Below are 25,440 nucleotides of genomic sequence, written 5' to 3'. Positions count from 1 at the left end.
TGTTCTACGGGGCAGATCTTAGCAAAGCGACAACTCACCTAGTTTTGGGGTCATGTTGCCAACAACAATGAATTCGGGGATTTCTACCCCAGGAGCATATCCAGCCCCCCAGGCAACTATGAGCGAGCCATACGTGCCTCTCCTAGAAATCACAAATTGGCTGGTTCCCGCAGCGACGTCCATGAGTGGAAAAGAGGTAGATTCAAATCCAACCTGAGGAAAAACATGCTTAGAATATTTTATATCTCCCTAAAGGTTCCCATTTTCTGAAGAGTGGATTAAAAGTCAACTTTCTTTTTGTTTACACAACATATTTTCTTGTTTTAAAATATATTCAATTAAAGAGTACTGTTTAAGAAATGACATCTGAGACTTGGAAATTTATTCTATTTTATAATTCTGATTATAGTTTATACCTTTATTTTTTTATCAAAATGGAATCCTATGAATTTATAATATTCAAGAAAGATAAATGTAATTATGGTTATATGAAAGCAAAAGATTAAAAATGGCATTTTAATATGACTTGTTTGTGGGTTTTTATAGAACCTGGTTTATTTAGAACTGAAATCGGACATCTTTCTAAGATATAACAACAAATTCTTCATTTATAAAATGAGCACCATGAACTAGATTTTCTATCAAGATTCTTCTCAGCTCTTTGATTCAATTCAATTTTTTTTTTGAGGATCAGAAACATCCAAAGATTTTTTAAAAATAATCATCTTTTTCATCCATATCAAGTAAGATTTTGTTTTAATGGTAAACTTCTCAGGGAACCCTGGGATTTTTTTTTAATTGATTTTCTTTCTTTTTTTTTTTTTAAAGATTTTATTTATTTATTTGAGACAGAGAGAATGAGAGAGAGAGAGCACATGAGAGGGGGGAGGGTCAGAGGCAGAAGCAGGCTCCCTGCCAAGCAGGGAGCCCGATGCAGGACTCGATCCAGGGACTCCAGGATCATGACCTGAGCCGAAGGCAGTCGCTTAACCAACTGAGCCACCCAGGCGCCCAGAACCCTGGGATTTAAAAGTGACTTCTAGATGAAATAAGTTCTAGTCAATCAGTAAAAATAAAACTAGATTCCTAGCTTCACATTGTGATTTGGATAACTCAGTTTACCTCTTTTGGTCCTAAATTCTATAAATTGGGATACCATATGATTGACAGTTCTATATTAAGACTCATTCTCCCCATTTTTTTAAACTTTTTTTTTTTTTTGAGAGGCAGAGAAAAAAAAGAGAGAGGGGAGGGAAGAGGGAGAGAGAGAATCTTAAGCAGGCTCCATGCCCAGCACAGAGCCCGACGCAGAGTTAGATTCCATGACCCGGAGATCATGACCTGAGCTGAAATCAAGAGTTGGATGCTTAACTGACTGAGTCACCCAGGTGCCCCTTATGCTCCCCATTTTAAACTGGAATGGAAAGTAACAGAAAAGTATGAGAAGGTACCCCAGGATAGCTTCTTCTTTTTTTTTTTTTTAAAGATTTTATTTATTTATTCATGAGAGACAGAGAGAGAGAGAGAGAGAGAGAGGCAGAGGGAGAAGCAGGCTCCCAAGGAGCAGGGAGCCCGATGTGGGACTCGATCCCAGGACCCTGGGATCATGACCTGAGCCGAAGGCAGACGCTTAACCATCTGAGCCACCCAGGCGCCCCCCAGGATAGCTTCTGGGGTAGAAAGAAAAAGAAAATAAAAACAAAAATGAAACTTCAACCTGACACTAGCTAGATTCCCTATTACAGTGAGGCTTTTGCTTAGGAATTGTCAAAACCTTTGGTATATCTATGATAATGCATGCTACATGGCTAGGGTTGTTTGAAAGTGTCCTAGCCACCTAGCGCATGCACGTTCGTGCACGTGCACACACACACACACACACATATACTGGTAAGGAGTACAGAGGATACACCAAGGACAGGAATACATCCTAACTGGCCCCAATCTTGCCCTTTGAAGTGATAAATGTTGTAACCATGTGCGTGAACAAGGAGTAGGAAATATTTTGCTATGCCAAATGAATGGTTCATGTTGAAAGGAATCCTTTTTTATAACAACCTGTGAGCAAAAAGAAGACAACTATTCAAAGTATTATTAAGTTCTATTCCTCCATTCTCTCATGAACAGATGAGGTACAGGAGAAAGAAAACTCACTATTCTTCTCAGTTATTTTTAATGCTGATGGATTCCATTTAGGGGACAAAGCAAATTCATTCTCTATGGAGAAGAAGCCCAGGAGGGAGTTCCTGAAGAGCATGCCCTTAATGGTCAGAGACCCTGTTACACAAGCTTCTGGCGAGACCTGGCTATCATTTGTGTAGACTACACGTCCACATACTGGACTAGGCCTGCCTTAACCAAGCTGAAGGACCTCCCATCTGAAGGAACAGGATGCAATGTTATTTCATCATGGTCTCAAAAATACACACATTACCATGAGCCAAAGACAACAGCCGTGTCTTGCTCCTATATTGACAGAACCAGCCTACATACAAAGTAAAGCCCTCAAGATATTCTTTGTTCTCCTGTAAACTTATGAAGTGATCAGGAAACAATCTTTCCACATTGAACTCCAGTGGAAGATTCAAATATTTAGGGGCAACCATGTCACAGGATCTCATCTTTAGCATTTATCTCCATCAGCACAAACTTGTCATGATAAAAAGAGCTCCAAAAATGAAAGACAAATACTCACAATGTTAGTAAATGAAAAAGCCTGGAATATTAACTGATGTTTTATTTTAATTTTAATTATTTAGCATAAAATACCTCAATATTAAATATTCTATTAAAAACAACCTTAAAAAACCTGGAAATTTTCATTCTAAGTGACCATAATCTAAAAAATTTTTATATTCAAATTCTATGGGACAGAAACTTTCTAAATATCCAAAAAGGAAAATGTTGAAACTTGGCAAATTATTTTCATATAATGTATCCATGTCTACTTTGATACTGATTTAAGAAAATAGTAATTTTGAGAAATTTTATGTCTAAGAATCTTTTTAATCCTTCCTATGAATGCTGCCCTCTAGTGGTTCCTGCCTGGTTCCACACCCAGGACCAATTACCTGAGAATTGGCAGCTTTCTCAGGGACAGGAAGGATAACGGATTTCGCTTCCTGGAGAATTTTTGGCATGCCGTAGAAACGTCCACTGACAAGCATTGCCGTCACCAGTTGCAAGGTGAAATTAGAGCCCAGGGATAGGAAGACCTATAAACAAACAAGATCAATGACTTTTTTAGTAGCAAAAAATAATTTCCAGAGAAAAATACTGACATTTGACATGAGTCATTAGCACACTGCCACAGGGTCCTTTTGTACAGTTTCATCAATATATGCCTTTCCCTCCAGGTTATAAAACAAATCACCAGTATGAAGACCATAGGTGATGAGTGATAGAGTATAAAAAGCACAAATTTGCAAATTCTCCATGTGTGCCCAAATGGCCTCAAGAATGATGTACAGAAGTAGTGTTAGTAATAGAATGAATCATGTACCACAGGAAAGAAAGAGCTCACTGGGAACAGAATCAGCTCCTAAAAGCAGCAAAACTCTCTTTCTTCCTCTTCATTAAGGGATAAATAATACTCCAATGAAATTTACTCAAAATGGATAATGATTTAGGTATACTGATTACTTGAATATTTTGGATAAATAAAAATTACTAATGAAATGTATTAGATTACCAATTTTTAAAGTTTTCAAATCTAGGGGTGCCTGGGTGGCTCAGTCAGTTAAGCATCTGCTTTTGGCTCAGGTCACGATCCCAGGGTCCTGGGATCGAGTCCCGCATCGTGCTCCCTGCTCAGTGTGAAGCCTGCTTCTCTCTCTCCCTCTGCTCCTTCCCCCCATTCCTTCTCTCTCTCTCTCTCAAGTAAATAAAAAAAAAAATAAAGTTTTCAAATCTAATAAATAAGGGAAACTCTGAATTTAAAAATTAATGTTACCCTAAATTTTTTTTTTTTTTTTTGGAATTTACAAAACATTTTCCCAAGAGAAATATTGTTATTGATAATGGATAAGCCCCCAAGTTATCCCATAACCTAGAATATTATTAAAAAGTCTCTACATCTTTATTGAACATAAAAATAACTATTTTTGTGGAGTCTGTTCTTCTTTTAAATATAACTTATTTAAACATACACCACAGCCCTCCAAATATACATAATATGTACCCTAGTAGTTTCAATGTTATGTAACTTGAGGATAACAGATGTTTCATTCATTCCATCAATCTTCATTTTTTCAAAGTGACATTCACTGAACATGACTCACAGATCACAGATCAAGTGCTAAGGAAACAGAAATAAATCAGTGTCCTTACTTTAAGCCTGTGTCTCCCACCTCTCCTCTAGGGGCGTTCCCTTCCCCCACGCAGTTCACTGGCTGGGCTGCTCAGGTGTGACATGGGCATAAATCAAGGGTAGGATTTTTTCAGTGGTTCCCTTTCCCCTCATGCTCTGGATATAATGCATTGTTCTTTGAAATGTTAGAAGGAGAAAATATGCATATAACTTTTGTGTCCCCCAAAACTTAACTACTAATAGCCTACTGTTGACCAGAAGCCTTACTGATATGCACAGTCAATTAACACATATTTTATAAGTTTTTATATATTACTATTATATTCTTGCAATAAAGTAAGCCAGAGAAAAGAAAGTGTTATTAAGAAAATCATAAGGAAGGGAAAAGACATTTACAGTGTCGTACTGCATTTGCTGACACAAATCTGCGTATAAGTGAATCTGCACAGTTCAACCCTTGTTGCTCAAAGGTCAACTGTATACCATTCAGCTTTTGCAGGGAAATGAAGAGGACTAATGTCCCTCAAAATGTACCAAGTACCACCCACTACAAGACACAATCTACGAGTTAGGCAGATCAAGGGTTTTAGTCCAAGTAATATACATCACATATTTTGGTTTTCCTATACATAGTGTGAGAATAGTTTTATACTATCCACATTGCTTAGTAAAATAACAGAATAATCAGATCTTCACTGTAGCATGTCTTACTGTCAAATGAAATCTCACTATAGAATAATACAAAGCTCTTCCTAGAAAAGCTGAGGAATGTCCTCTGGTGTTCGTTAACAGAGATTAAAACCTGAATGCATTCAGAAGGTAATGTTACATAGATATGTATGGGAAAATGTTTCAAGGTAGATAATTCAAGCACACTGTATTTTTTAAAAAACTCTTCTAATTTGTAAATGAGACTTGATATAATCATATTCTGGTTAAGTTAATCTACCTCTCATTTCCCCAGTTTTGCAGTCTTTATTCCAGTATTGAAAATTTTCGGAAATAGGAAATGGAGGTTAGAAATTAATCAACCGGGTCGGGGCACTGAGTCAATTTCCCAAAGAATACAGGGATGTAAGAGTAAGTCCTACATAAGTGCCTGCTACTGTTTAGACAAAAATATGTTATCTCCAAATGGGAATATACCTAATTCATTTATGATCTGCAAATGTATCATCCAATTATTATTACGCATTTCTATGATTACATTTAAATATCTCAGTAAGATTGTAAGCTGATCATGAGATAAGCCAGTGCTCTCCTGAAGGAGTTACATTGGAATGATTGGGAAACTGAAGAAATGCTACAAACCTGACTCCTCACTGGTACCATGTCCACTTTATATCTGGCACCATCTTTGACCACCAGTTGCCTCTCTGCATTTTCAGTAAAAACTGGCCGCTCCTTTTGGTCAGATGAGATGCGAAATCCAACAGCAACATCTCCAAATGTTCCTGCAAGCCGGGTTACATTAATTTGGATGAATCTACTAAGGTTCTGCCCAATAAAGAGCGACTGATAATCTGAATACAGAGCAAATACTCCATGTGGGTCATCATTTGCAGAAACAGAGAACCGTGTGATGCATTTTTCTGGATCCAGTTCTGCTCCTCCCTCTACAGAAACAAGCTGGATCACATAATCTTCTTCTATCTCAGGTATATCATCTGGGAGCAAATGAATATCAAAGCTCACTTCACTCTCTCCATCAGCAATAGTGAAAAATCCTTTTGTAGAAAGAAAGTCTCCTGTAATATCAAACTCACTGCTTATTTCCCAGTAAACCTAAAAGCAAAAAAATCCAACAAAGTCACATAATTCAGTATACTGAATCAAAATCCTTTATGTTTTCCTCTATAATATATAAAAAAAATTTTAATTGTGCATCATTATATTCAAAGCCAGATGCCCCAAATAATCAGTTTAGAAAGTATGGAGGAATGATACTAGCACCGTGAAAGTATATGAACTCTTTTGGGCTAATGTATGCAATTTGCAGTACAAAGTTACAAAATCTCATTTCACCTACTTCTAAAATAATAACACGATTTGAAGAGATAAAGCAAAGCAAAGTTAACTTGAGAATGGCAGTCCCACAAATACATTCAAAAGGTCTGAATATATATTTAACAGGCATTTGAATCAGACAATACTTGAAGGTAGAAAGTGAGTAGATAGTCTGTTGCTTTATATTGGAATTTGTTTTTGTTTGCTTTTAACAAGATTTCAAGAATTAAAAATTATTTTCCTAGAATTTTTGGACTCCGAACCATAAAGCTTCCACTGAAGAAGTACCAGTTAATTTCCAATACAGGAAAAGAGTTAAATCCATAAAGAAAAATTTCAAAATTGTTCTGCTAGCAAACAAATAACCTTGGTCTGTTAGATAGATATCACAATGACTTACAAGAATATCCCCAAACATTCTATGTCAATATACACACAAATTCAACCTCTTAAAAATCAGTTGATAAATGAAAAAACTATATGGAGAGATAAAGTCCTGAAGAATATATTAAGCAATTTACAAAAATCATTGAGGGACTTAAGTAGGAGAAGTTAAACATGATAGCAAACAAGAAAATACAAAATAGTTCAGTCATACTCTTCATGATTAAGTGTGAGGAAGATCGTTTCACTCTAAGTGTAGCTGGATTTAGAAAGACAGCTAGAGAGGTTCATGTTGACTACAGAACCCAAAGGTGCTGAAATGAACCTTCTCAGTTTCTCTGAAACTCATGTCACTTCCAAAACTTATACCAGAACACATAGTTTCTCTGTTCTTCACAACCACATTTGTTAGGCAAATTGTTACATTACTTAAAAATCAAATGAAAAATGATACCATAATTTCTCCAAAAATGCCCTTGACTCTTTTGACAAAGAAAGTAATGATCAGGGGCCCTTCCAGAGCCAACGGCTCTGAATAGGTCTTCTCAGATAAAGACTCAGGAGCAAACTGAACAACCCCATTTGGATCACCAAACTTCTGTATCTAAAAATAGAAAGAGACAACAGAGTGAATGCCATATTTAACAACTATAGATGAAATTACAGTATCCAACATATCAATATACAAATAAGCTGAAAAAATGAAAGAAAAACAGGAATAATACTTGAATATAATCTGCCTAGCTACCTGATTTTTCAAAAGCTTCTTTAGTATACTGTCATTTAAACAAGTAGGTTCTTATTCTCCAAGGACAATGGAAGTGTCTGGAAAACTTTAATTTGTAGGGTCTCAAAAGGATATTACTTCAGTGCCTGAATTTGGCTGGATTTGCCTCATGTTTGCTTTACTTAACCAGGCCTAATTGTTTGGCAGACAATAGTCTACATGTTGTTGTAGATTGTAAATGTCTACATGTATTTTGTAGATGTAATTACTATTTACAATCAGTTGACTTTAAGTCAAAGAGCTTACCCTTGATATTGTGAGTGGGCCTCATCCAATCAGTTGAAAGCCTTAAGAGCAAACAATAAGGTTTCCCAGAGAAAAAGGAATTCTGCCTCAAGACTGCAATTTAGGAATCCTGCTTGAGTTTCCAGTCTCCCAGCCTATTCCACAAAATTCAAACTCATGATCACAACCACAAGTCTTTCCTGAGCTTCCTGCCTACTAGCCTGCTCTATGAATTTTGCAACTTTCACAGACACGTGAGCCAATTTTTTAAAATCAAACTTTCTTTCTCTTTCCCTCCCTCTCACTCTGTTTTTCTGGAGAAATCTGACTGAGACCCCAGACTATTTTCCAAACTTAAAAAAAAGAGCACCTCTCTACATTGTTTTCATAGCCCTAGTTCTCAGCATTTTTTACCCTTGATGGACTGAATGGTTCATTTATATCAAATATGCTCAACTCAGATTTGATCCAACACATCATTATGCTAATTAAACAAATACAATTCTTCCTTCCAACAATCTGACTGGTGACTGAGTTAATAACTTTTATATACTTTCAGGGCAAAGATATCCAACGTTTAGGATGATATAACAAATAGCTTCTGTCTGAAAGTGCAAAAATATTCCCAAAATACCAAATTTTCTCAGAGCAGAAAATAAGTATTTATCACTATATGAGAGCCCTTTAAAAAGTAATTACCAATAATCAAGCTATATAATAAATTAGTATAATAACCAGAAAGTCTGGCCCATAGGAATTATTATGACTTCATTTGGTTTTATAACTTTCAATTCATCATAAGCGCCCATGGAGTTTCAACAAATGTAAAATGCATTTTCTGATAAATCCATTACTCCAAAATTTTGTGGGAAAAATAAAGTTAGACTTACTGTTAATATAATATCTTTAGCTCTGGAGTCCAATTTAGCTTCTCCTTTCACAAGTTCAAGTTTAATAATGAAAATCTCTTCAACTTCAATGTCTTCATGAGGATAGACTGTCAGAGTGATGGTTCTCACACCACCTTCTCCCTCTCCAAAATAGAAGGATCCACTCACTGGGTCTGCAATGTCTCTGTTCTGTGGTGGTAAGGCTTCCTGAGAATTGGGTCCTAATATCACCCAGTTCACCTGCAGGGTGTTTGTATTTTTAGTGGAGATGATCAATTTTATTTTATTTTTATCGATCTATTTATTTAATATTTTTTTTAAAGTAATCTCAACACCCAACATTGGGGTCAAATTCACAACCCCAAGATTAAGAGTTGCATGCTTTACTGACTAAGCCAGCCGGGTACCCCAGAGATAATCAATTTTAAACAAAGAATTACTTTGCAGGATATGTAGTATTAGGGAAAAAAAAATATATATATATATGAAAATTATTCTAGGATATCTCCAGGGAATTCCTCATGTCTTTTTAAAAATACTAATATTTGCAAATATAAACTACATACTTACAGAATATCAGTTTTCATGGATAATAAGTAAAGAAAAATATGAATACCTGGTCATTTGTCATCACCACAGGAAAATAAAAATGTAAAAGCACACATTTTAAATATACATGTATCAGAGAAATATAAACTTAAAGAAATGAGTACAACACTGTCTTGCTGTATGTACAGGCTTTGTCAATCAAAACCTATTTGAGTAAGACAATAACACCACATGAAAAATCTGCTGGGTGTGCAATTTCTTCTATATATACTTAAATAAATTCCTAGTGTAAAATGAACATAAATTTTCATAAATTGTTATAAGAAAAAATGTATAATAAATGCATTTTTAAATATTTCTAGAATATAAAATTATATACTTTTTGTATCTACAAGGAAAGAAAATTGGGACTTTCTCTTTGCTTCTTTTATCTTTTGTCAGCACCAGGCATAGCTGATCACTTCCTCTTTCCTGAAACACAGCATCCTGTCTTTCATGGCCTCCATGATACATACATTCCCTTTTGCCTTTACATCTCAATTTTCTTTGCTGGCTCTCCTTTGTCAGATAGTTCGATGCTGGCAGCCTGGACTTCTGGCTGTATCCTTCACATCCCTATCTACACTCCTTTGGCCACATGGTTTCAAATGCCTCCCCATGTGTCAGCAGCCTCTGACCTCCCCACAACCCGTACTCACACATCCCCCTGCCTGCCCGACCCTCCATGGGGACGGCCAGTAGCAATCTCAAATGAACAAGACCAAAACAGAACTCCTGATTCCCCACCCCCCCAAGCTTCTGCATATCTCAGTAAACAACACTACAATTTAACCAGTTGCTCAACTAAAATTTTAGCAGTTATTCTTGATTCCTCTTTGTCTCGCCCTCCACTGCCCAGCGAATTTTTCCTCTAAAAGATGCTCAATGTCTATTCACTTCTCACCATCCCATCTGCACCTGTCTGAGCCACGGTCAGCTCTGCCCTGGACGACAGAGGGCAAAAGCTTCCTAACTGCCCTCTCTGGTTCTGCTCTGGCTTCTTGACATTCCATCACCCGCCCCGCCCCCCGCCCTGAAGTCATTGGGAGCTAGTTAAAATGGCAACCTGGGGACATCAACACCATTCCCCTGCTTCAGACTCCCTAATGGCATCCTATTTGCACTGAGAATGACCTTTAATCTGGCTTAGGAGGGTCTCAGTGATCAAACACCTTCTGACCTCTCTGATGGATCTTCTGCTGCCACCCACTCCCCTCCAAGTCCTCTACTGCATGCGACCCTCCAGACCTCAAACATGCCAGGCTTGTAGATACACACTGGCTATTCCTTCTGCCAAGAGGCTCAGCCCTCTAACAATTACATGACCATCTCTCAGTATCTAGCTTTCAGCTTAAATATCACAATGTCACCACCTGGAGTAGTCAACAGGTCACTCATGATTGTGTTTCTCAATTTGACATCCCTGCAGAGCACTTCAGTGTTATCACATTTTTTTTTATTTATCTGCTTATTGTTCTGAAAACTCTAAGAGAACAGAGATAAGGTCTGTCTCGTTCACCGGTGCATTCGCAGTGCCCAGAAGAAGGTCTGGCACATGGAAAGCACACAACAAATACTTGAACTAATGCATTTTATCAGAAGTCTTCATTTCATTTCTAACTTGCTCTCAAGAGTTCCCAATGACGGCTATGTCTCATATATTTTTATGTAATTCATAGGACTTGGAAGCCACTTTATACCCAGTGGGTAATTAATAAATATTGTTGATTGTGAATAAATAAATGGATATATTTGAAGAATAAGAAAACCCAACTCCAAACTCAGGCTATAAAAATTATTTTTAAAACCATGGGAAGAACAACTCTACCTGAATCTCTCCTAAGAGTCCTCCAGTCCGCTCCAGCAGCAAGGATAAAATCATTGTGGAATTGGGATTAGGAACAGAAATTTTGCTTCGATTAAGAAACCTTACAACGCCAAAGGGAGAGTCACTCTTGGCAATTGTGATTCTGCTCACTAGGTGGCGCCCAAGGACCGCTCCGCCAGTAGCTCCAACAAGCAAAATTTCAATGGGCTCTGCAAATTCACTGCATAGCAAGAAGGAGCAATTCTGTGAGTCTAAACATATTAAAATGCTTCTAAGATCCAAATAACTAGTCATTTTCCAAATTGGTCATACATATTCAAGGCACAGCAGTCATACACCAAGTGGTAAGAAGAGGGTGCTCAGCTAAAAGCATGAATGATCAACTTCAATACTATATAACCTGCAATAGTTATTAGACTTTCTTCCTTTCTTTTGAATTGCTTAATGCATTAAGCAAGTGAATTGCAGGATGTTTCTACATTCTGACTAGACTTTTCAAATACAAAGGAGCAAAAATTATCATTTCCCTCTATACGAAAAAGTGACACATAAAATCCCAATGGTCTCCCAATCCCTTCTTTCCTACCCCAGAACCCCCAAAAGTTTCTCACTTGTTTCTCAATGGGCATATGTATAATGTAAAATTCTATTATCAGTGCAAACATAAGTAAGGATTGGAACACAGTAATCATGCTTTACATATGCCTATAGTATTTCCAACATTACTAAATAGTATTACCTTTCACTGTCATCAATGATGGAGACATTTATAAAACTTAAGTTCTGCCCATGCTGAAAGGTGACTGAGCTGCCATGCAGCATATAATCAACACCACCAGGAACTGCAGAGGAGCTCTGAGAGATGAAATCAGCAGTCACACGGCCGTAAGTTCCATGCAGCCTTACCACCGGAATCATGATCATTCCAACATCTTCCTCCACTGTGGCAGGAATGTGCATTTAATTGGTACGCCAGACAAAGTAACTAGCTTTTATAAGATTCAGTTAAATTAATAGCAATTAAATATAACAGTACAATGCAAGCTCTCATTTTTTCCATAGTTCATTTATCACTTTAAAAAATATTAGGGGGCGCCTGGGTGGCTCAGTTGGTTAAGTGTCTGACTCCTGATTTTGACTCAGGTCATGATCTCAGAGTGGTGAGATTGATCCCTGTGTCAGGCTCCCTGCTCAGTGGGGAGTGTGCTTGAGATTCTCTTTCTCTCCCCCTAGGGCACACAGACTCTCTCTCTCTCAAATAAATAAATCTTTTTAAAAACTAGTGAAAATTTAAACTTACTTTTTATGAGAAATATAGTTTGTCATAAGTTGAAAATTATAGTGAACAGCATAAGTTAGAACTGAAATAACTTATTTATTTATTTATTTATTTATTTTTATTAACATATAATGCATTATTTGTTTCAGGAGTACAGGTCTGTGATTCATCAGTCTTACACAATTCACAGCACTCACTATAGCACATTGAAAGAACCTATTTAATCATTAGCATAGGCATTCTTCCTCTGTGTGTTACATAGAAATAAATGATCCATGCTTTCCAAGGCAATGCTAGATGTACATGAAAAATATTTAAAATATGTGTACTCAAAGGAAAGTATTGTGGATTGCTTTTACATTTAGTGGAAACATACGTAGTAGAAATAATTGAAGTTCATGTTAATTATATCATATGAATGTTTTTTGAAAGTCCAGATAAAAATATAATTTTATTACATTTTCAGTTCCTATGAAATCTATTTGAGAATCTGAAAATGTATCCTCAATGTTTAATTTCAACTTAAAAATTCTTTTCAAAAATTTATTTTGCTCTTAAGCTATGTTAACCTCTGTAAATTAAAATATCACTTAATAGAATTTAATTAGCTATGCTTATATTCGCCAACAGTTCGTATTAGCTATGGCTAAATAATACTGAATTTACATTATAATTATAAATATGCATTGCTCCAAATCCCCCCAAAGACAATGAATCAAACAGAAATCAGTGCACACACAAAAAATTCTAAGTCCTTTATTTATTACTTGGAATAAAAAATGCAGCATGACTTTTACTAGCTGTAGACTGAGGTTCACAAAATGGTATCTTCCATGACTTTACACATAAGGTCAATATTAATCAATTCCAAAGTGATTTCTTTTTTTAAAGATTTTATTTATTTATTTGAGAGGGAGAGAGAGTGAGCAAGATAGAGAGAACACACGAGCAGGGGCAGAGGGAGAGGGAAAAGCAGACTCTCCAGCTAAGCAGGGAGCCCGATGCGGGGCTAGATCCCAGGGCCCTGAGCTGAAGGCAGACACTTAATCGACTGAGCCACCCAGGTGCCCCTCCAAAGTGATTTCTGATGAACTTTAAAAATGGCTAGATAACCAATGAATTTGATAGCAGAAATGAGGTCAATAAATTAATTGCAGCAAGAAGATAACATGTTTATTTTGAAAGGCATATGCTTTTGTATAAAATCCAAAAAGCAGCCACCTCTTTTTCCCCAGGAGGGAATATGGGCACAGATTCTGCATTCTGCTTCTACAGGAGGGGAGAACAAAGAACAGTGGGTAGCTGCTATTAGGGACTGTCACAGAAAGTCTGAGTAGCTGCCCAGACACCCCCTGCATCTGCAGCCCAGTAAAAGACTAATTTCAGAGGTGATTATTCATTAGAAAGTGAATAGTCACTGATTTCTAGTCACAAAGGAAATTATTTCATAAATTAGAAAGAGATTCATAAAGATGTCTGAAATATAAACATTTCACTAATCCTAAGGTTAAACAGTTTTTCTAAAGCCTTGTTCCTTACCATTCAGCTTTGCCATACACAAGTGGGATTCAATACTGCCAAAAGGTAACTCAAAATAGATTAAAAAAAATAAATATATAAATATATAAAGGCATATGTAAATACACATGAAGGTGTACATGTATGTGCATACACATGCATATACATGCACACACATGGGTGCACACACACAGAGCAAATTGAGAACATTTACACGTGGAAATTCAAACTGACAGTGTCATACTCGGGTACTCTGTAACTCAGAAAGTAGTAGTAAATTTGTAAGATTGCTGAACTTACCTTCAAAGGCAGTATACCTTGGATCAAATTCAATGACTCCATCTGCATTATCATTTTTCATTATTACGATTCGGACAATGGAGATGTTTCCTATTTCAGGAGGTTGATCTAACTGAAGACCATTTTCTCGGATGGTAAAATCATACCCTCTTGCAAAGTCATGAAAAAATAGTAAGAAAAGAAAAGAAAATGAGTATATTAATTGGTCAGCATGAACTGAAGGGTCCTCTTAGCTCCTATAACTTAGTCCTATTAAACATTTTAATACTTTTAAGATCCCCAACACTAAAATACTTTTTTTTTTTCTGAAATGATGTCTGAAATAGACTTCTGTGCTGCTCCCAATTATCACTGCCTGCATGAAACCAAAACCAATACAAAGTTATTAAACTTAGGCAATGGGAAGATAATACGACTATCAGGAGATTGGGGAAAAGTTGTAAAATGAACCTCTGGGCTAGAGATAAACTCATCTGACGGTGACAGGCTGAGGCAGGGGATGCATGCGGAACTGCAGTGCACTCAGGGACAGGCTGAAAGGGTTACTTTGAAGGAAAAAAAGGGTGTCATGTCACTACTGATATTTCAAGCTACAAGAAAATGTTTCTGTGGACACTGATTACAATCAATGCCTCTAATGTTTAATATAGATGGTGGTTTACTTGGCTAATGACATCTTTCTGCTAAAGAAGTCACTTTTTTTTATCGGTATTTTATCATTTTGTCTTCCACAGTTTCATATCACTTTAATTTCTGAAGCTAAAAAATGGCTGTAAACCTTTTTAATCTTTTTTTCAATTCTCAAATTCTATTTACTTGGTATTTTTATGCTACATAGTTTCAAAAGGTTGAAAACTAGTTAATCAGGTTATATGGAAGGCAAAATTAGAAAACTGGGGATTAAAATATTAAATGATAAGAGTAAATGTTAAAGGTTGTCTGAGATGGACTGTAGATTAGCTGATTACCTTAACACCAAGCAGTGAATTTCCTAGCAACTAGGCAAATCAAAGGAAACCTAGAAATTTACCTAGAAGGAAACCTTCTACCTTTCCTTTTTCAAATCAAAGGAAACCTAGAAATTTACCTAGAAGGAAAACCTTGTTTTCTCAGAATTAAACTTCTGTAGGAATTGCTTTTTTTTTTTTTTAAAGGGTAGCACAGAGGGCAAAATCTCCAAGTCCTAGTTAGTCAATAACACAGATGTTATCTCACACTTAATGGGCTAATAACTAAATTTCACTTCATTAAAATAGTCAATGACCAGCTCAAATTTTAACACATCTAATATAAGTTCAAATTCATTCCCACTGCCAGTTTTCCTTTTCCCAGGTAGCTGGGAAGATGGCACACATTCAGACTGAGTGAGCCTACCAAAAACGGCCAACCACCTTTCAAAATAAGAAGAGGGTCCTGCTTGGAGAAGTTGGAAGGAAACGCTCTGTGATACTACAAAAACATTAGTCTGGGCTTCAAGATGCCCAAGGAGGCCACTGAGGGCATCTCTATCTACAAGAAATGCCCCTTCACTAGTAATGTCTCCATCTGACGGTGGATTCCGTCTGGTGTGGTGACCAAGAGGAAGATGCAGAGGACCACCATCATCCACTGAGAACTACCTCCACTACATCCAAAAGTACAACTGCCTTGAGAAACGCCACAAGAACATGTCTGTGCACCTGTCCCCCTGCTTCAGGGATGTCCAGATGAGTGACATTGTCACAGTGGGCGAGTGCTGGCCCCTGAGCAAGACTGTGAGCTTCAGTGTGCTCAAAGCCATGAAGGCCGCTGGCCCCAACAAGCAATTCCAGAAGTTCTGAGATTAGTTAGACATCTGCGCACACTACTGAAGAAAATAGTTATTTTCCCAGTTAAAAAAAAAAAAAAAACATTCCAATTGCCAGAAACGGAATCATTTTCTGAGAAATTTAAGATTTGAAGCGTACACAAATTCACAGTATTTTTTCCATGTGGAATGATATATATTCTACCTAAGTCACTCAGTGAAATATTTTGGTTAGAAAAAGCTTTAAAAGCATGACATTCATATAACAGATGCAAAATCATTTTCATGCACAAGAAAAATTCTTTTAAGACTTATATAAATGCAAACACTATTCTAGTTGAGGGTTTTGTGTCATCTGTCAGAGCAGAGGGGTTCCTTGGGCTACTCAATTTGTGGGTATTTCAGCATGCTTCAGGTATTTCCCACCCTTGTTAATCAAGTCTGCTCCCACTAAATCAGGGAATGAGACAGCCTCAATATGGTTAATTCTTGATCTTCAATAAAAACATGGTGCACGGTAACAACTGACTATCTTTGACTCATATTATTCCCCACTTGAAAACTCCATCTCATTCCCCCACAGAAGACAATATGGCCTTCAGAGATACCAAGGAAAGAAATTTCTCACTCAGTCTCAGGTACAGAGATAGAGTGAAGGGAAAGTAAATTCCATCACACCAGCTGACCTTTGACCTCCGTTTCCTTACCTAATTATTACGAGCCCATACCATGTTCAATTCTCTAACTACCCAGAGTGAATTCTCACAATAAAAACAACATACTTTCAACTTTCAGGAAAAACTGATATTTTAGAACGCTGCATAATTAACAGTTAGTCTTTGTCATAATTTCCCTACTATGCCCTGTCCCACTCTCACATAAATCTGAAAAAGAGCAAGTTCAGTATTAATCCCTATACAACATATTCTCTCTCTCTCTCTCTCTATTTCATTTTGCCTAATTTTCTTTTTTAACTTTACCTTCCCAGGAGTTCCACCTTTGTAATTACTAGAGAAAATTCCTCTGGGCCTTCAGGAAGACCATCATCAAATATTTCAATGTGCACACTTTTCGCCATCTCCCCTGCTTCAAAGAGGAGCTCCCCCGCCGCAGGGATAAAATCCAAGCCTGCCTCTGCTGTCCCACTCACGGTCTCATACCAGAGTCTCACAGGGCCAAATGATCCACCTGAACGGATGACTGTGATGTCCACCTATGCAAGAAGCAGTTTTTATCTGATTTGGATGTTTAATCTACCAGCTCATACTTAATTTTTATGGTTTCTAACTAAAGATTCTATGTTTATCAGGGTTATGTTTATGTAGAAATCTATAAAATTTTATAAAGTATATGTTAAAATAATGGTATTAGTAGCAAATTAATCAATTTGTGAAAACTCTGGAATATGAACAAGGAAATTGAAACACTTTTTAAAGATCACTCACAATATATCCTGCTACATGAAGTCTTAATATTTAAATTAAAGCTTCACCCAGCTTTGCAAATAAAGATCACTCACAAAATAAAAACCAAAAATGATATTTAGGATTTTAAGCATTTTACACTGTACCCTTTGGGCTTCTTCCGACACTCGAAGTTGCTCCTGTGAAAAGGAAAATTGGCCGTAGGGAAAGTCACTGGCCACCAGGGTGATGTTAGCAGTGCTGCTGGGTCCACTCAGGGCACCCCCCTCACTGATCCCAGTAAGCTGAAACTCATAGGAGCTCTTCTCCTCAGGAATGTCATCATTCAAAGCCTAGAGAAGGACAAAAAGAGCCATCAACAGTAGGATCTATACCATTTAAAGAAAAATATCTATCATGTCCACCACAACAACAAACTCAGGGGTACCAACCACCTCCGACAACCCCTCACACTCCCCCCACACATGCAAGGGGCATAATGGAAGCCAGTCATATTGATACCTGTATTATTACAACTGCTGCAGACTGTCCATCTTGCATCGTCAGTTTTCCTGATATTTCAGCAAATTCTCCCACAGAAGGAGGGAATATCCTCCAGGACACCATGACCTCCCCCCAGATTGCTGGGCCACGAATGAGGCTACAATACACAAATGTATAATCAGTACATTTTTGTTGAAGTAATCTTCCTAAATATTTTCTGTGTCTTTCAACAACAGTTTTCATTTTTTTTTCAAGAACATTATGCATTATATAGCCTTATCGATCAACTATAAACCAAAAAAAAGTTTTATGACTCCAGAATAGTAACACTCAAAGTCCTGACCATATGTAAATTTAATTGACAATAGTGGCAAAACCTACATGTTAAAAGGGGAAGGTTTAAAGGGATTTAAAAGAAAGTATTTATAGACTTTTCATTTAATACACAAGGTGCAAAATATGAATAGCCTAACAGAGTTCTCTATAAAACAGTACTTCATACATGCAACACTAAAGGAAAACTACCAAAAAGAAAATATTAACTCAAATTCAGATACTTCACTGGCAGTTGTCCCACTCCTCATGAGAAAATTTGTATTAAACAAAATTGCCTATGATCATACAACGCAGTTATACAGTAGTCCCTAAGTTTAGAACACTTAGAATCATAAAATGTTTGATCCAGAGGATTTTCAAAGGAATGATTCTGTAGCTATGACACAAGCTTACAGAGATGAAGCAACTCTCTTATTTTACATAGTTAAGTGACAGAACGGAGCCAAAAGCATCAGCTCTCCTGGCGTTAACTCAAGGTGTTTTTCTCGTCATGGGTTGTGCAAATCATCCAAGAAGCAGTCACGATCTAACGTCAAGAGAGGTCAAGACACAACTGTATGACCAACATGTTTTTGTTGAAGGAACTTTTCCAAAATATTCTTCATGATTTAACTTCAAGACAGGTCAGGATATGGCTTCAATTGTTGCCAAAAGTTTTTTCTACTTTTCACAGGATGTTACTAATACATAAAATGACAATGCTTGCAAAATATGTATGTAATGAGAACTATGCACTTACGGCATAAAATGCTAATGATTTAAATAAAACTTCAAAATCTCCACCTAAGCCAAAAAAAATCACGAAGCCCTTACCTGATGATAGCAGTACCATTATACTTTCCTGAGGGTTCTCCAATGAGGACATGCCTAGATGATGGAGCTATCCCAACTTCTCCTGATGTTCCCTTAGCTCCCCGAATGATTACTGATGCGCTACCTAAGTTGAAGTTGATATATAACATGTATGTAGCAAACACATGTATTCACTTAATATATGTGTGACAAAATTCTCATCACTTCACGTATTCTAATCTTATGTGTTAATCATATAAATTAGGTACTAACATTATCTTCATTTTACCAATGAAATTATTTAAGCATACTGAGGCACCCAAGACATTGAGGCAAATAACTTGCCCAAGATCATATTTTAATGAAAGGGGTCAGGAGAAAGTGGGTACTAATTCCACTATTGCTCCCATGATAAGTGAGTACTCTTCTACCATTTGCATTAATTCACTTCTGCAATAACAATTCTGCATGCAGTTCACTGCAACTGGCTATGTGGCAAAAGCAAGAATTCCAGGGTACTTTTTAATTTTCTGACTCCACTATTACTTATAAGCATTTATAAAAATGTGCCAAATATTAATAGAAAGAAAAACCATACCAAGTAATGTTGAGTATTCATAATATTATAATTTAGCAGTAACTTAAAGAAAATTGTTTCCAGAAGCTCATATTAGGGTTTCATGAAACAAGGGATTGAAATTACCATACTCTCACTTTCTTTGGCAACGAATTAATAAAACCAAGAGTGGTTTGTCATGTCTAAGTATGTCACAGTTTGAAATATGTTATGAATTTTTTATATTAATATATGATTCACCCTGAACCACTGGTATATTCCTATTCTTATGTCTAGTTAGTCTGTATGTCATCAATCCTGACATTTAATGGGGTGTTGATAACTGAGTTAATGTAAGATGTATGGAAGAATATGGTACAATCATATGATTCCCTCACAGGTTTGTTGTAAAGTACTCTATATAAAAATGCAAAAAAATAACTACCTTAGGTATGTACAGTGATATTCTTTACAATTTTGACAATCTTTTTGGCCATGGAATTCTGCTTTTTTGGCCACAGATTCTCACATAGGATGGAGTCCTTGATGGTGAAGAAGGGCATGTAACAGTCACCAAGCTATCATATCAAAGCTGCCGGGCCATTTTTTATGGTTATTATTACGTGTACCACAATGCAACCACTTTAGAAACATTAGTCCTTTCTCTCCAGATCTAAGAAACAAATTTTCATATGGAACATAGGCAAATGAGAATTACAATGCCTATTTCTGAAATGTCAAAACACTGAAGTAATCACTTTCAGATGAAAATAGACATAGTAGGCTGAGACGTAATATGCTAGGTTTTAAAATAATATCTTATTGGGGTGCCTGGGTGGCTCAGTCGTTAAGCGTCTGCCATCAGCTCAGGTCATGATCCTAGGATCCTGGGATCGAGCCCCACATCAGGCTCCTTGCTCAGCAGGGCGCCTGCTTCTCCCTCTCCCTCTGCCTGTCGCTCTGCCTACTTGTCAAGCACTCTCTCTCTGTTAAATAAATAAATAAATAATCTTAAAAAAATAAAAAATAAATAAAATAAAATAATATTTTATTGTAAAAGTAATATGTGACCATTATAAATATGTGTAGAAAATATAGGTAATTAAAACCCACTATCAACATTTCAAGTAAATAATTCCACACACATTTATAACATGCACATGACAAAAATGGGATAACTTTGAACACGTTATAAAGTCTGCTTTAACACAATAGTTACCCATATAATTAAGTGTTTTTAAGTTTTAATGTAATTAAGGCTTTTTCTGCTATATCCTTTTGAATACTTACATGGTATTCTGTCATATTTAACAGGTCTCCTATTGATAGACCATTTAGGAAGCTTCCATATTTTATTTTATAAACATAACTACAATAAACATCTTTTTAAAAAATCACACAGCTAAGTATTATGAAATCTTTGACATATGACTTTACCAATATCAGGTATCAGAATTTTAGTTTTAAAAATTCTTTGGCGGGGGGGGCGCCTGGGTGGCTCAGTTGGTTAAGCGACTGCCTTCAGCTCAGGTCATGATCCTGGAGTCTCGGGATCGAGTCCCGCATCGGACTCCCTGCTCAGCAAGGAGTCTGCTTCTCCCTCTGATTCTCCCCCCTCTCATGTTCTCTCTCTCTGTCTCATTCTCTCTCTCAAATAAATAAATAAAATCTTTAAAAAAAAAAAAAAAAATTCTTTGGCGGGGTGCCTGGGTGGCTCAGTTGGTTAAGCGACTGCCTTCGGCTCAGGTCATGAACCTGGAGTCCCTGGATCGAGTCCCGCATCGGGCTCCCTGCTCGGCAGGGAGTCTGCTTCTCCCTCTGACCCTCCTCCCTCTCATGCTCTCTGTCTCTCATTCTCTGTCTCAAATAAATAAATAAAATCTTAAAAAAAAAAAATTCTTTGGCTACAGTACACAGGTGTGAAATGACATCTTTATGTTTTAGCAGACATTTTAGGAATTATAAAACCTAACTTTGTAACTATCGATTATTTGGTTATATTTTTCTGAGTATCTACTTTTTAAGTTCCAAAAATGTGAATTTCTCTTACCTTTCATTGGAGATATTTCTACCTCATCAATTGATATTAACTGAATGGTGAAATGCCTGTCCTCCTCCAACACGGTATCATGAAGTGTGTGCAATACAATGGTCTTCTGAGACTCTGTCTACATCAAATGAGAGGAATAATAAATTTTCCAGATTGAACCAAATTTTGGGTGTTCTCATTAGTGGAATAATGTTTACGTCCATAAGCATTTTTAAAGTGTGTCCTTTTTGTACCTTAGAATTACGAGCTGCTTCTAGAGCAAATTACTATATAAAAATTAGTTCTGACCATAAATCCCATTTCAGTTTTTAATAGGAAAGAAGGGGGGAAATTAACATAACCTCTAAATTGTCTGATATTTGACCAGACCTAGTGATCAAATACATGCAAGTGTTACAGAGTAGGTGGAAATGGGATGACACCCAGATGTCCAGCTTGGTTGACTGGTTTTGTCCTCAATCAGGAGAGGAAATGTTGAGAGAAGAATAGTTCTCATGGTGAGATGGAGGCAATGTCTGAATTAAATTTGATTTCAGACATCTAGGTGTGTGTGTGTATGTGTGAGATTGTCCTCCAAATTGCATATGATTTAAAAAAAAATTCCAGATACATATGAATTCATATGAATTCATAAGCAATACTATGGGGGGAAAAAACAAACACAAGTTCGAGTAAAACTATAGGAGTCCAGATGCTGACTATACCTCCTCAAAAAGAAGCGTCCCATTCAAGGGCCTGAGATCATCTTTAGCTGTCTCATCTATGGTCCACTGAAGTCGAACAGCTCCTTTTCCTCCTGGGGACCGGACAACTGTCAATGTCACATATGAATCAGGGTCATCAGACAAAAGAGATTCATCAACCATTACCTAAAAGAAAGACAGTCCAGTTAAGTGGAAAAGAAAGGAGCAAGAAAAACAATCTTATTACTATTTACAATGACCAACTTTTCAGTTTAGAACTCTGTTCATGGTACAGTCATGTGACAGAAAAAAATGTTTCACCAAACCCTCTTTCCTTTTTGTCCTAGACACTCTGCTACTTGGCATTTCCTGGGCTCTCTTGCAATTAGGTAGAGCATGTGACTGAATTCTGGCCAACAGAGCATATGGGAAACAAAGTATGCTCCTCACAGTCTGGCCATCAACTTCCAACAAAACATTTCACATTCCTTTTTTCCCATTTGCTGGGTGACTAATGAGGACTCCAGGACCTAGAGAAGGACAGAACTGGAAAAGGAAAGAGTCTGGTACCTGAGACACCAGTTGGAGAAGAGGAACCAGGAATACAGATGTAGGACTCTTGCATGAAGAAGAAATAAACTCTTATTATGTTAAGAAGAAATAAACTCTTCTTATTATTAGAAGCAGGATTTAGGGGTTCTTTGTTAATGGTAGTCAGGCTTACCACATAATAGAGACCACAAGTGCCCTCCTAATTATCTGCACTTGGCCAATAAATCCAAATTTAAAAGAGGTTCTATTAACCTGACATAAACAGAGAAGGAAATTCAATATGTTGATTTACCTGTACCATTTATTTTTTAAACATGATCCTTATTAAGAGACTTGGTTCAACTGAATTGCATATACTGACTCTGAAGCAAAGTCCAAACTGAGCCTATAATATCTGCCTGTTATGCAAATATAAAAATATAACACAATGCTTTCCATTTTTAAGACAGACCGACAGACACTTAAATGTCTAATACAAAGTTGCTGGGTTTTTTCATAAGATTTTGTACTGGTGCCTAGGGCAGAGATTTAGAGCCAACTAATATTTATTGAGCTTCTATTACATGTCAGTTCTGGCATAATCTCTATCTCAGTTAAGCCTCACAGAAACTCTAAGAAATCTAGGGGCTAGATCTATGCACATTATTTGGAGAAGAGGAGCCTCCTCTGTGCTTCCGATGTCCTGACTTCACATCCAGTAGTATTCATACCACTCCTCAGAGAAGAAAAATAGTAAATAAGAAGCAAACTAAGTAAGAAAGGAAAAACCCACTATAAACTTGTAATCCGTAGATAAGTCCTTTTTGCTTCCATAGATAACATTTGAGTTGAGGTGTCACAAGCAGATTTCTTGAGCCTCTGCTATGGCCAGTACTTTGGTAGACTTACCATATTGCCCAGGGAGCAGCTTATTCGTTTGACAGATTTACACTAACAACCTTTCCTCGATATTCTTCAGTTCTAAATCTAACATTTCATCAGATAATGCTAACAAAATATTCACTGTATGCACAATACTGTGTATCTCAGATACATGTTAAAGACAAATTCTGTGTTATCAAGAGCCTTTGGCTGTAAGAAACATAGAATATAAAAGAAGGAGCCATAATGGGCTGGGCAACAAGCTGCTCCTGATACTACAATGATTAAAAGTAGCGACGGACACCTACTGAGTGTACAGCTCAGTTATAAGTGCTTTACGTATAGCAACTCATTTCCTCGTCACAAGGCTTATAAGAAATAACACAGGGATTGGGTGGCCTCATCCTTACTTTGGCATTGCAAAACAAATTGGAAATCTGAAGTTATTACAAGAAGATATCAGTTCCTAGACCAAGAGTGCACTAAAGTTGATGACAGCAGTTCAGATAAAATGAGTAAACAAAAATTATTTATGAATAGAAATGTAACTCTTCATTTTCCCCGACAGCAAAGGAAGCTTGTAAACATACAGTGTAATGCCTGAGGCCAAAAGCGTGATCAAGTTAAAAGTAACAATATTAGTTTAAGGTTTTCCCACTGAAGATTTGACTGAAACCCTGAACCTTTTATCTAACCTCAGAAGCTAATAGAGACACATTATAAAAATTAAATTACATATTTATATGGATTAAAATACTTCTTTTCATATATGCAAAGAAAAAAGCACTGTTGGAAATACAACAAAATATTAATGATGTCCATATCTCAGGTTAACAATGTCATGGATACTTTTTACTCTCTTCTTTATATTAATAGTTTTATGTTTCCCAGACTTTCCATTTTGCTGAACAAACATTCACAGCCACTCTCTCGTGAATCTACCACTCCTTACAAACACCTCTGCTTATTCCTTCCCCAAGAGAGTCTCACTAGGCTATAGCGGAAGTGTGTCCTGTCCCTCTTATGGTTCCCATTCTCTTAGGAAACTGAAATTTCAATAATCAAGTCACTAGGCAATTATTAGTGCTTATTTTAATTCTGGAGCATCTGGGAAGCCTAGCCCTAATGGGCAAGCTGTAGGTCTAGCCTGGTATCCACAGAACAATAAAGATAATGAGCATTAGAGCAAACTGTTTATTATTTAAAACGATCTATGATGAATTACTGATTCCCTGTAAGTGATCAAATACAGAGAATGGTGACCTACAGAGCCAGAAAAGTTGTGTATATTAGAATTATCTACATATATTTATGATTATTTCATCTTGGAATTTCCTTTGAAAGATAAAGTCTTAAAAATTACGATATAAGATCATCATGTATAATTATGATATAGTTTTAACAATTTTATATTTAAGATGTAGAGGTCATTTAGTACAAACCACCAAATCTGGCTGCATAAATGATTTGTTAAGCTTTTTTTCTTCCTCTGCAGTTGAAGTGATAATAATTGGCTTCTCTCTTGCAAGTCTTGGAAGGAGACAGCCAGTGGGAAGTAAGAGGGAAGAAAGAAGAAATACAAACACTTGCACTGGGGTGACTGTGGTGTTTTGTTCAATATAAGTCAAGAAAGTACCAGAAGGGTGGGCAAAATAAATTCTGCCCCCCTCGCCCCCAGCTAAATGTATCCTATAGCATGTAACACTTAGATCCATGACAGAATCTTGCCTTGTGACCAGGATACAGGTCTGGCAGCAAGGCAGGCTGAGAACAGAACGTATGGACAAAAAGCAGATCTTGGT

General features: G+C 36.8%; 1 protein-coding gene and 1 pseudogene across 1 annotated transcript in view; one reads left to right on the top strand and one right to left on the bottom strand.

Annotated features, from left to right (window-relative positions):
- The window catches only part of ADGRV1 (adhesion G protein-coupled receptor V1), a 521,249-nt gene that overhangs the window by 324,568 nt on the left and 171,241 nt on the right, over nt 1-25,440 (bottom strand). The window contains exons 59-72 of the mRNA XM_044916755.1: nt 22,247-22,411; nt 21,543-21,660; nt 18,958-19,081; nt 17,827-17,965; nt 17,472-17,657; nt 16,882-17,114; nt 14,116-14,264; nt 11,758-11,959; nt 11,019-11,238; nt 8,603-8,842; nt 7,155-7,304; nt 5,621-6,094; nt 3,072-3,215; nt 39-213 (exon numbers count right to left, since the gene is read on the bottom strand). Of these exons, the coding sequence (XP_044772690.1) occupies nt 39-213; nt 3,072-3,215; nt 5,621-6,094; nt 7,155-7,304; nt 8,603-8,842; nt 11,019-11,238; nt 11,758-11,959; nt 14,116-14,264; nt 16,882-17,114; nt 17,472-17,657; nt 17,827-17,965; nt 18,958-19,081; nt 21,543-21,660; nt 22,247-22,411 (2,719 nt within the window). The remainder of the gene's footprint in view (nt 1-38; nt 214-3,071; nt 3,216-5,620; nt 6,095-7,154; nt 7,305-8,602; nt 8,843-11,018; nt 11,239-11,757; nt 11,960-14,115; nt 14,265-16,881; nt 17,115-17,471; nt 17,658-17,826; nt 17,966-18,957; nt 19,082-21,542; nt 21,661-22,246; nt 22,412-25,440) is intronic.
- LOC110588972 lies at nt 15,460-15,935 on the top strand (annotated as a pseudogene).

The sequence above is a fragment of the Neomonachus schauinslandi genome, chromosome 7, assembly GCF_002201575.2.
Source record: "Neomonachus schauinslandi chromosome 7, ASM220157v2, whole genome shotgun sequence".
Classification (NCBI taxonomy): Eukaryota; Metazoa; Chordata; class Mammalia; order Carnivora; family Phocidae; genus Neomonachus; species Neomonachus schauinslandi.
Note: the sequence above shows the minus strand (reverse complement) of the source record. Positions and strands in the feature narration are given on the sequence as shown.